At 39.4% G+C, this 12,330-nt stretch overlaps 1 protein-coding gene across 4 annotated transcripts; it reads left to right on the top strand.

The window, feature by feature from the left end:
* The first annotated feature begins 310 nt into the window (after positions 1–310).
* On the top strand, positions 311–12,265 carry kiaa0319 (KIAA0319 ortholog). 4 transcript variants are annotated; one of them, XM_053494828.1, is made up of 21 exons: positions 311–397; positions 1,166–1,271; positions 2,092–2,792; positions 3,333–3,492; positions 4,311–4,409; positions 4,521–4,618; positions 4,728–4,815; positions 4,911–5,006; positions 5,100–5,232; positions 6,526–6,754; positions 6,972–7,095; positions 7,198–7,327; positions 7,899–8,047; positions 8,382–8,533; positions 8,630–8,768; positions 9,288–9,447; positions 9,954–10,090; positions 10,197–10,316; positions 10,477–10,558; positions 10,715–10,806; positions 10,890–12,265. In XM_053494828.1, exons 2-21 carry the CDS (start codon positions 1,220–1,222, stop codon positions 11,060–11,062), a joined length of 3,114 nt encoding a protein of 1,037 aa, XP_053350803.1. In that variant the 5' UTR covers positions 311–397; positions 1,166–1,219; the 3' UTR covers positions 11,063–12,265. The 4 variants fall into 4 exon arrangements, with proteins under 4 accessions (XP_053350803.1, XP_053350806.1, XP_053350804.1 ...); XM_053494831.1 differs by having other exon boundaries at positions 4,914–5,006; XM_053494829.1 differs by having other exon boundaries at positions 4,314–4,409.
* The last annotated feature ends 65 nt before the right edge of the window (positions 12,266–12,330 follow it).

Consider the following 12,330-nt stretch of genomic DNA (forward strand, 5'->3'; position numbering starts at 1 on the left):
CACGATTTGACACCTCACTCATGGGTCTATGACAAACGGTGCGGGACTAGTTACGCGCCAAACTTTTGTACGGAAGAATTTTGCAAGATAACAATAGTGATGCTTTGCAAGCACCACTAATAAGCCTGCAAGATAACAATAGTGATGCTTTGCAAGCACCACTAATAATATGAGGAATATTTTTTCGAAAGAGACACATCGCAGTGCGCTCACACTCTCTCATGTTTACATGATGTGTTCCTCCGCCCTGCATCACCACTCCCTCCATCCGCACTGCTCTCATCCATATCTCTTTCTCTCTCTCACCGCACACACACACACACGCTTTCAGATCCGCGCATCTTCATCTGTGCCGTCCTGCCATGTCGCTTTATCTTCCTCCTTCCTGAACATCCTGGTAAGCCAGAAAATGTTGTCGTGTTGTGTCAGTGTACAGTACTACCTGTGAACGCTCAAATCCTGATCTCATTATAGATTATTATAGATTATAGATATAAACGCTGTTTATATCTTGTTTATTATATTTCCTCAGTGTTTTTGTAAACATTAGTGCACGCACCAGTGTATGCAATGATTCTGGTGTAGGATGCCAGAAATGACAGTCTGTGCGATGTAACGTGTATCATAAGGAAGCATACAGTAATTAGGCTGTTTCTTTTCTTCCATAATAAAACGGTGCGACTCCGTTACTTACAAAAACAGCCCCTTCATATAATCCTTGGTGCAAAGCCCATCTGGCTGGTTGCTATAGCATACAGGGGGGTGAGAGGAGAAAATGGTAGCTTTTATTGAGATTTTAAGATTATTATCCTGAATATCGGCGTTGTGTGATAATTCAGGTGGGGCATTGTTGTACAACCCATAACAGATCCCTATCTCCTTCTTTGTTTAATGAGTTGTGTACAAAACTTATAAAAAAATACCCAGTGAGTCCACAGATCAGGATTACAGGAAGATGGCAAACACCTTTTTTTGGCCAAGATGTGAAGTTGCAGCTTTGCAAGAAGAATATTAGTTCACCAAACATTAATGAATTACGTACCCATACACGCAAAGTCTTTATTAATCCTGGTGTGTACAAAAACTGCATATCATGTTAGTAGATCTGAGATGTTTCTGATGTGTGTTGTTTTAAATCTGCATATTTTTGACCTTTTTTTTTTAGAAACCAGCACATTGAATTGAAGATCAACAGAACCAAACTGTCCGCATCGACACAATGAACTTTACACCCCTCCTTTCATTCTACCTTATCCTGCAGAGCATTAGAGGTATAAACATTGTATTTTACATTTAGACTGCATGTGTGATGAGCCAGAGTGCTAATCAGCAATGCATTGTGCTTAATTACTCACTCATCGTCTATACCGCTTAATCCTGTATACAGGGTTGTGGGGGGCCTGGGGCATACCCCCACGAGACTTGGGGCAGCAGGCGGGGTACACCCCGGATAGGGTACCAATCTATTGCAGGGCACACATACACAAACTTACACACTTATTCACACACAACGGGCAATTTGGGAATGGCAGTTATGTTAATGGTAATGGCCTAATCTGCAAGTCTTTGGACTGTGGGAGGAAACCGAAGTACCCGGAGGAAACCCACCAAGCACAGGGATAACATGCAAACTCCATGTTGTAAATACAGTGGGAAATGTCATATTAAGAACACTGTTAGTTTAAGTGCTCGTAACTGTAGATTACATATTTTTTATTTGGTGTTTAGTAATCTTTTCATGGTTCATACCAGGTAATTGAGCTTTGAAAATGAAATGAAGCTGTATTTAGAGATTCTTTTTGTTTAGAAAAGCTCAGTTTGCTCACTTTGTTGAACTGATGCAGCCATCTGGTAAGAATTATGAGTCACCTGGGTAAGTGTTACATAATTACCACTCATCAGTTAGCAGTGCCTTTACAGTTATGATTTTGTGTCATGGTTTCTCCTCTTTTTCTGTATTTGGTTTTGTCTTACTGTTTAAGTTGCTGCTAGCATGTTTATAAAATAAAGCAAGATTTCAATGCGGAAGGACTAAGGAATTACAGCAACCTGTAAAATGGCTTTTGTAAATGCCCATTTCTTGTGCTGTAGATGTGTTGGCAGGGCAGTGCTGGCAGGGCCCAACATATTCTGAGACAGTAGTGTCTCCCGACCTGCGGAGCAGCAGTATTCTGAGAGTTCCCGAGGTACTGACCCTGGCCCAGTGTATAGGTGCCTGTTGTGATCTTTCAGGCTGTGACCTGGCCTGGTTCTTTGAGAGACGTTGCTACATCCTCAGCTGCGAGCAAAAAGAAAACTGCCAGGCCAAAAAGAGGCCTGGCACAGACTCATGGTTGACTTTCCTACAGCGCCGGCGCCCACAGACTCTGGTTTTGCAGTCCCTGGTACGAGGTGAGCCTTATGCCAGCATTGGGCGACTATTGCCCAGACACCGTGGCCCAGAGAACCCTCTGAAGGACCTGGCTTTGCTGGACGATATTCAAGATTTGGACAACAACAATGCAATGGAATATGATGACAGTTACAGGACTATGGGGGATGACATGAGTGAAGAGAGGACTGCCTCAAAGATGGAACTGGAGAAGAGTCTTGACTGGCCCCTTGAGGAAAGAGATGGATTTAACATTTCAGAGATGGAGGAAGGCAAAATAAAACTACCTGTAATGGAGAGCACTGAGAGCAGCCAGGTCACTTCCAGCTCATCTCCAACATTGACACTTGTAAGCAGAACACCTCCCAGTTCAGCAGAACCCACATGGAGTCCTACGGCCTTGACTTCACCTGCTTTAAATGTATGTGCTATTGATAACACTAATTTACACTTAACACAAGCTCTTATTGGCTCCAGAATGTGAATTGGCAGTTGATCATAATTAGAAACAGAACATCATAGTCTTTAACCAGTAGAGTATCCTATGTTGCTCATGTTGCTGATTATTTCTATTGTTTAAAACTGCAACATTTAAAAATATTTTTAAGAAATTATAAAATTAGAACTATTTTCAACACTCAAACTGACATTTACATAACATGTACTATGTTCGTGCATATTTGTGCAATGCTGGCAAGAAAACTTTATCCAAATAGCAGTATACTATTGAAATTTGGGTTGTTCCAAAATTCAAATGTAGATTTAAAAAAAAAGAGAATTGAATACAGACTTGGAGCGTTGAAGAAGTGGAGCAAAGGGTTTTGTCAATATGCCAAGTCAGTTTTGTTGCCTTTTTACTGTAATGTTAGTGGAAATCAAAAGAAAAGGTTTAATTAAGTATACACTCTGGACATTTTTGGTATTTAAAATAATTAATTAAATTTAAATGTTTTATTTTTAGGATAGGGAAGACCAATTTAACATCTCTTTTACCAATTTGGACCCAACACCCATGCCACAGGTGATAAGTGCAGGTTCGTCGGAACTGAGCCCAGTTGGCAGTTCTTTCCCATCTGCACCTAACATGGAAGCCACGACCCCCAGCACCTTAACACTTCCAGGTACTCTAGTATAGCAAATATATCACATGGTTGTTTTCTACAGCTCAAAAAAATGGATACTATTTTTTTTTTACACTTTTAAAATAATTAGCTCCTCATAAACATGTCCAACCATAAGTCAGATAAAACTCAGACCTCCCTTCTGTGATTTTTGCTACAAAAACACACAATTAGAGCTGAGTTCTTTATTTGGTTCATGCTTGTTTTTTCCCTATTTCTTTCAATTATACTATTAGTATTATTAATTATAATGCTTTTTATATACTTTGTCCAGACTATAGTTTCTGTAGTTTCTGAACATGCTTCCTCCAAGACACATGAATCGACCCACAAGTATCCAGCCTTCTTTTGACCAGCTGCTCATGCTACATAATGGGGCAGCTGAATAAACTCATAGGATGTGCCCTGTTCCTCATACACAGGCATAAATACGTACACAGGCTATTGTCATTTGACGGAGGAGAAAGGAGAGAGACTAATATCATGCCTTCTGCTCAGAGAGCTCCCTTTATGTCTCTTGGCTTCCTGGCCATGGATGGCTGCACCTTTGTTAGGATGGTTATGAAAGACATGCTGGTCTATCTTGGACATTTCCTTCCATAATCGAACTTCCATGTAAATATGTAGAAATATATAGTTTGTCCAGATTATTTTTGGTTGGGATATGAAACAGTTTTGGTCTGCCATCTGGTTGATGTAAGGCTTAACTTACATAGTAAAAGACAATTCCTAGCATGTTCATCAAAATAATAAATAATACCCATAGTCGGCATATCTGGTAATATATGTTTTAACAACATCAATGCTTTATCTTTCAGTAGAAGCCTTGGTTGTGTCTGTTGGAGATGTTGGTGATATAACACTTCCTGAGAATGCAGTAGTTCTAACTGCTTCTGTGGATACCCAAACTGAAACTGGTATACTAATATTTGTATATGGTCCAAGCAGGAATAAGAGATTAACTGTGTTTAAAGACATATTGTTCTTTTTTTAGGGCATAAATTACATGCTCTTATGTTTACTCTTAGAGAACCCTTATACATATGAATGGAGTTTTGTTAGTGCACCAACTGGACACCCTGGAGTGATAGATGGAAAACATAAGAAAACTGTAAAAGTCTCTGAGGTAAGAGATCAGGTTGTTATGTACTGGGTAATTATAATTACACATTAACACATTAATCACACCCTGGCTTCTGCTGTTGGACTGTAATACATTTCTTTCACAATAATAGCTGTCTGCGGGGGTGTACAGGGTCAAAATAAGTGTGTCTGGGAAGCAGGCCTATGGAGAACATTCTGTAAACTTCACCGTGCATCCTGGTAAACATCTCTGTCTTGACCACATTGTGATTAATGCAATATCCTTTAAACATCTGTCAGCTGTTCCGGACTACTTAATAACTTTTGTTTTACAGCAGTTAAGCTGAATAGGCCACCAAAATCAGTTGCTCTGCCCAAACACCAGGATGTATCTCCATCTGTTAACACCATCATCTTCATCAATGGCAGCCGTATGTTCTTCTGTTTACTTAATCCATTAATAAAAACTTAGAAACTTAGTAACCAGTGCTTTAATAAGATTTTATTCTTCTATCTCTTGTCAGAGAGTTCTGATGATTCAGGAATAGTCAGTTACCTGTGGGAGCAGGTAGAAGGACCACTGATAAACAGTGATAGTCTCATGAACAACTCTGTACTCACACTGCAGAACATCTCTCCTGGAGACTACACATTTAGGTAAAATATTTATGTTCTTCTAAACACAAAATCCACCCAGACCGAGGGTGCATCTTTAAACTATCTCTCTATCTCTATATCTCTCTCAAGCCCAGTCCCAATTTTACAGTTTTTGCTACAGGTTGCTATGTTTTTCAAAATATCTGTTTGCAATGGCTCTGACATGCTTTGACATCATTAGCCATGGAGTAGCAATGAAGTTATAGAGTAGAGCTAAAGAGCAACTGTCCCGTCTGCTACATAAGGACATGGAAAAGCTGATAATTTGATATAGTAAGCCCATAGATTATGACATTACTTAAAAATAACTCTAATCTGTGCTATGAGGGTCTATGGATCCCTAAGAAGAGACCTGAGGCAGCTTTCCCTCTAATACAGGTGATATTATATTTTAAGAATGATTTGACTTAAAAACATTAACCTGTCCTAACTTTCAAGTGATATTTGTGGATGGTACTGATTTTAACATGCACAACTTAACACAGTAAAATAAATCACAGACAGCATCTCCTTCCTGTCACATGACACAGCAGTGCTACAGCTGCCTACGTTAAATATGGAACAATGTGAAGGTGTATGGAAACATACATTGGACCATAAGTAGCTCCACCATGAATCTTTTGAGAAATTTCGAAAAAATTTGTAACACATGCTGTCAAGCTGTGAATCACTATGAATTAGCCCAACACACTCAGGCAAGTCACGATCTTACTGTATGATTACCCAAGGCTTATCATGATTTGCGAATTTGTAGCACTCTGGAGCAAAAAATTATGGAAACTTTCCTTTAGATGACTCAGGACACACAAGCCAACAATTAAAATATCCATTAAAATATATCTCATGTTTCTGAATTGATAGAGTGTGTTGTGTCCGAATTCATGTATTTACTTTACATTGTATTTCTACAAAAAGCAGGAAATGATCTTGTTTACAGTATTTGGCAGACACTCTTATCCAGATGGACTTATATTAACCTCATTACATATTAGAGCAGTTGAGGGTTTGAGCTTTCTCAAAGGTTTCAGCTTTGTGGTGCTGGGGTAAAAACCTGCAACCTGAGTACAGTACTCCAACATCTTGACCAATGAGCTACTGTACCACTGCTCTTCTCCTCAAGATGTTTGCCATTTTGACGGACCAATTTTTAATCTCTTGTTTATTCCTGAATAATAAATCAGTGACTCACTTTCTGATTCTTCCAGGCTTAAATCGTATTGCCCTGATTATAAGAGGTTATTAAATTAGAGGACCCTGGTGCCCCGTGCTGATATTTATGTTGTCCTTGTTCAGGCTGACGGTGGTAGATTCTGAGGGACTAAGTGACTCTGCCACTGCCACTGTGAGAGTCAGCAGTGTGGAAGACAAGCCTCCGGTGGCAGTAGCAGGTACTGAACAGGTCATCAGGCTTCCTTTGAATCACCTGACTTTGTGGGCCAATCAGAGCACAGACGATCATGCCATCAGGAGCTTTCTATGGCGCCTTCTGTCTAGCAGTCCGGCCAAATCTGTAACGATGCAGGTGAAATATAAACTTTACATTTTTATAGCACATTCCCTGTTTAAAAACTATACATGGAAAATGTAATTAGGGTCTGTGGTGTGGAACCTAGTAGCAAACATTAAAAAAGAGCATTATATATTAAGAAAACTGATTGATATACTGTGGAAAGCAAGCATTGGTGTTGAAAAGATTGCGGGATGTGGGAATTGTTAAACTCTTTTCTATGTTGTTTCAGGGTGCCAGATCTCCAGCTCTGCAGCTCTCTGATCTCCAGGAGGGTCAATACACTTTCCAGCTTACTGTCACAGACTCCAGCGGTCAACAGGATTCAGATACAGTTTCAGTCACTGTACTTGCTGGTATTCAGCCCAAACTTTTTAAGTTCCTTTTTCGACCATCTAAAAGATATTAATCATTTTGCATTAAAACAGCACACAGTCCAGATCTATGTTGATTCCCAGACAACAGAGCTCCTGTAGCTGTGGCAGGCCCTGACAGAGAACTCATTCTTCCAATGAGCAGCCTTACACTGAATGCCAGTGACAGCACTGATGACCAAGCCATCACCAGCTACCAGTGGGAAATCATCAGGTACAGGGCTAAAATTGCTAAAATAGAGGATTATTACAATAAAGTTGTGCCTTGTGATCCTGTCTAAATGAAATAAACAACACCTGATATGATCTCAGATCTATGTATATTTTATGCAAGCATCAACTTATAACTAGATGAATAATTACATAAAAAACAATTTGTCTCTGTTCAGCACAATGGCTTAGTGGTTAGCGCTGTCACCTTGCACCTCCAGGTTTTCGGGGTTTGATTCCCACCTCAGGTTTGTGTGCATGTTCTCCTTGTGGTTGGTGGGTTTCCTCCGGGTACTCTGGTTTCCTCCCACAGTCCAAAGTCTTGCAGATTAGGCTGATTGGTGTTCCCAAGTTGCCCGTAGAGTGTAAAAAGTGTGTGAGTGTTTGTATGTTTGTGTGCCCTGCAGTGCATTGGCACCCTGTCAAGGGTGTACCATGCCATGTGACCTAAGTCTCCTGGGATAGGCTTCAGGCATGCCCCCGACCCTGTATCTAGGTCAAAGCAAAATAGATGATGAGTAAGTGAGTGAGTGAGATAATTTGTCTTGAATATAAATGAATGTTTATATTTGAAGTGGCCCTCCTGGATCAGAGATAAAGAATGCCAGCACAGCAGTTGCACTGGTGTCAGGCTTGCAAGCTGGAAGTTACAAGTTTAAGCTGGAGGTGCGGGATGAGCAGGGAGCGTCTGACAGTACTGTTCTTACAGTTACAGTCAAAGAAGGTGAGAGGAGTTTTCCAAATGCATAAAAACATAATCATATACAGAATCTTTTATATCAGTTTATTTTAAGTGCAAGTGGTATGTCTGTGTTTCCTACCGGCAATATTAGATTGCATCTTGTTTTGATTGACATCACACTCATTTGGTCAGTTATTTATGAATTAGCTATTTAATTTGATAATTTATACTATTTTATTAATATTTATTACATTTTTGTCATTGCATTGCTTTTTCTGTTAGTATCGATCACATGCATATAAATAATTAATATGTAATTTAATATGTTATTGGCTTGTTTACTTTGCGTATACACAACAGTATGTGTTCCCCACAGCTGAAAGCCTACCTCTCATCGCCCATGCAAGTGGGAGCCACACTCTTACCTTACCCAATAATTCTCTGGTGCTTAAAGGCTCTGCATCTAACTGTGGCTCTTCAAACTTGTCTTTCTTCTGGGTCAGAGACGAGCAGAGTCCAGCTGCAGGGGTAAGATGAATTCTGATTATCTATCAAATTTAGTGCTACCTCCATTCTTTGATGCACTGTCTATCTGTGCTGTTCTCTATCTTTTTCTATCTGCAGGACATTTTGTTTGGTTCAGAACATGAGGCCTCTTTGTACCTGGCCAACCTTGTAGAGGGTACTTACTTGTTCCAGCTGCGAGTCAGTGATGCTCAGGGTCGCTCCAGTACTGCAATGGCAACGCTGGAAGTCCGTCCCGGTAGGGTAAATTTATCTGCCATGTCTGTAAAGAAACTATTTTTAAGTCTGGGCCAGTGTTACTGTTATCGTAAGCTGTCAATATGGACATGTTTCATTAAATAATATGCACAACATGGTCACTTTACTAAAAAACACATGAAATACATTTGCATATTCATGCAATTATCCAATTATTCAAAACTATAAAATAACATATGGAAGAGGATAATAAGGTAAAAATAAATGTTTAAAAGACCATGGAATTCGAAGTTGTGTCCAGCCTTTGACTAGTAGTGTACATCTACATGTTGTGTGTTCTGTGAGGCTTTTCTGCACACTACTGTGGTTTTGTATACAAAGTTACTGTAGACTTCCTGTCAGCTTGAACCACTCTGGCCATTCTCCTCTAAACTCTCTCATCAACAAGAACTGCCCCTCATTATATAGTTTTGCAACCTTCTGAGAAACTCAAGAGGCTGTTGTCCATGAAAAGCTCCATGAGATTAGTAGTTTCTGAAATGTATTTCATTGTGTGTAGATGTGCGTGAGCGGGAGGAGGTGGAGTTGGAGCTGCAGGTCCCCTTAGCTCAGGTTAGTCAGCAGCAGAAGGAGTCAGTGGTGAGGCAGCTTGCTGCGCTACTACATGTGCTGGATGCAGACATCACTATGAAAGGACTGCATGGCCAGTCTGATATCAGGTACAATAAGCTAATAATGTTTTATGTTTTCTAAATATAAATTTTCTGAACATATTTTTTATCTATAATAGACTGTTGTCCTCTCTCTCTCTTTAGTCCTATATGATTAGAGTAAAGTGGGGTGTTTGTAATGGAACTTGTGTTTTTTTTTTTCACATAAGAGTTTGAACATAAAATGCACTTGCTGGCTCAGTGATCAGTGTAGGAATGCTGTTGCTTGGCAACAGGAAAATATGAAAATGAGACAACTGTTGCAGCACTTTCCTTAAAAATGACTCTAAAGATATACTGTTATTACACACATCAACAACAATGTAGCATCTTACGGAATAAACTAATTAAATCAACATTGCATCATAGCTCATTAACCTAAGTATACGAATCATACCTTTGAGCTAGAAAGCACACTGAGCAAGTCCAGCAATGAGTGCATAGTAAATTCGACTGTACAGCATATGAACATAAATGTCTTCAAGTCAGTAAATTGAGTGTGTGCATGTGAACAGCACCGTTTTTAGGTTCTCAGTGCAGGGCCCTGATGGGATCATTCCCGCCCCAAAACTGGCTCGTCTTCTGAAGTACCAGCTTCTGAAGGAGAAAACAGATTATCTGCTCTTTAAAGTTCTGAGAGTCGACACCGTCAGTGAGTAGCACAGACCAAACCGTTTACTACAAATAAGTCATTCTCACCCTGGACAAGTCATAGCCACACAAATATATATTTTTTCACTCTGATTTACTTTGTACAGTGTGTTTACTGCTCTGTTCTGGTCATGGTCAATGTGACCCTGTCACTCGAAGTTGTTCCTGTGATCCTCTGTGGATGGAGAACCCCTTTAGATACTTCCTTGATGATGAGAGCAACTGTGGTAAGCAATCACTGTGATATAAATTAAATTCGAAGAAGCTCTATTAATGACAAAGAGGCGAACAATGAGTACAAAAATGACAGTTCTGTTGAGTAATATAAATTTAAATTTACAGTAGTGTGATATGGATTCAAATGATCATACCCTCATTTTGCTCCAGATTGGAGTGTTCTGTATGTCACAGTCTGCTGTGTGTTGGTGATCATTTTTCTGGTGTCGTCAAGCTGGGCCTGGTGTAAAAGGTAATTTTGATCTCATTCCTAACCTTTTATATAAGAGTAAATGTTTTACACTGAAAATGTAGTTTAATTAATGTCTTGTTTTTTTTTTTTTTATTACAGTTGGCTAAATTTCTGTATTTAAGTAACTCATACCTGTTATTGTTTTGGCCTCTTCAGGAGCAGACGCACAAAAGTGAGAAAGAAAACCAAGTACACAATACTGGACAATATGGATGAACAGGAGAGAATGGAATTACAGCCAAAATACAGTATGTCACAAAGTTTGGAGGTGGTTATTTTGTTTCAAATATAGAAATAGTTTTTAACTATGGACTGTTTTTTTTTTCTTCAGATATCAAGCACAGGAGCACCGAGCACAACTCCAGCCTGATGATGTCAGAGTCTGAAATTGATAGCGAGCAGGACACTATCTTCAGTTACGAGAGGACGGACAGAGCCAGAAACCGCAGTAACGGTGCCATGATGAACGGAGACACGTACAGTCTACGGCCCGTGGAAGGTTGAGACTTTTCTTCGAAGAGAACTGCATTGCACAGTGCTACTTTAGAATCTTTGCAGGTTACAGAGACTTGCTGAATGTTATCACTGTTATGACGTTTCTGAAGAGCACAGACGTTTGAATGTGTAAATAGTCTTTGTCATTATGCAAAGCATATTATTTGCTTAATTTATTTTGCATAATTTAATACCAGTGGGGAAACACCAAAAGCAACAAATGATTTTTAGGGATTTTATTGCACGGTTTGATGTTGAACAGCATCCCATTGCTGTCAAATTCATTTATCTATTTCTAACTAAATTACCTCCATAGAATATGACATGAATTTTACAATTGTGTTACACTGATGGCTTCAGAGCAAAACAACAACCCAAAAATCCAAGTAAGTCACTTACCTGAAACACTAAATCATGTTTGTGAGCAAATTGGACCCTACATTTGAATGTAATTGTATCTGGTTGGTAGCAGTGGGTCCCATGACTAGCCTGGTGCAGTGAGTTTGAATTTTTAATTCAGATATGATCAGTAAATGGAGAGATTTGGCCCCTTTTGTTTTACCAACCAGTTACAAAGTTTTTCTGTATCAGGTTTTAACCACATATCTCAGGACCCAGGAGCCAAAAACCCAAGGGAATTCTTACTTAAATCCCCACCTTGTAATTTCTATTAATTTCCTTTCCATATATAAGTAGGGGCAGCACGAGTGGCCGGTTAATTGGTGGTTAGTGCTGCCACCTCAAATCTCCAGGGAATGGGGGATTGACTCTCACCTCTGGTCAGATGTTCTGTGTGCATGGATTTTCCCCTCATGCTTAATTTATGAGTTTTCTCCCACAGTCCAAAGACATGCAGTTCAGGCTGATTGGATTTTTCCAAATCACCTGTATTATATGATGTGACTGTGGGTTGCCAAAGATTGAGGTGCCGGTCAATGTAATAAGCATGAAGCCATAGGTCACTGCAGCCAACCATTGCTTTGTGATGTCAGTTTAGATGGGTTGATGATTGTAAATCAGTAGTCCCTAGGCAAACAGTTGCCTCTTAATTCTCTCTATAACCTATGCTTCTATGTTTCAGGTGATGCCATTATTTTATATTATTTAATATTTTCATATTTTAATTAATGATTTAGACTATGGTGAAAGCAGCTGCTCTAAATACTTTACATAAACCCAATTTAAGCTCAACCCCATTAAAAAAAAACAAAAAACAACCTGATTTATATCAAGCCTTTGCTCATCATTATAGCAAGCATGGATCAGAGTAATTTCAC

This window comes from Clarias gariepinus, chromosome 4 (genome assembly GCF_024256425.1).
Source record: "Clarias gariepinus isolate MV-2021 ecotype Netherlands chromosome 4, CGAR_prim_01v2, whole genome shotgun sequence".
Classification (NCBI taxonomy): domain Eukaryota; kingdom Metazoa; phylum Chordata; class Actinopteri; order Siluriformes; family Clariidae; genus Clarias; species Clarias gariepinus.

Coding starts and splice junctions, on each gene's coding strand:
- kiaa0319 (XM_053494828.1), top strand. CDS start 1,220: ATGAACTTTACACCCCTCCTTTCATTCTACCTTATCCTGCAGAGCATT. Junction 5,233..6,525: donor CCTGGAGACTACACATTTAG/GTAAAATATTTA, acceptor GTCCTTGTTCAG/GCTGACGGTGGTAGATTCTG. Junction 7,328..7,898: donor TACCAGTGGGAAATCATCAG/GTACAGGGCTAA, acceptor TTATATTTGAAG/TGGCCCTCCTGGATCAGAGA.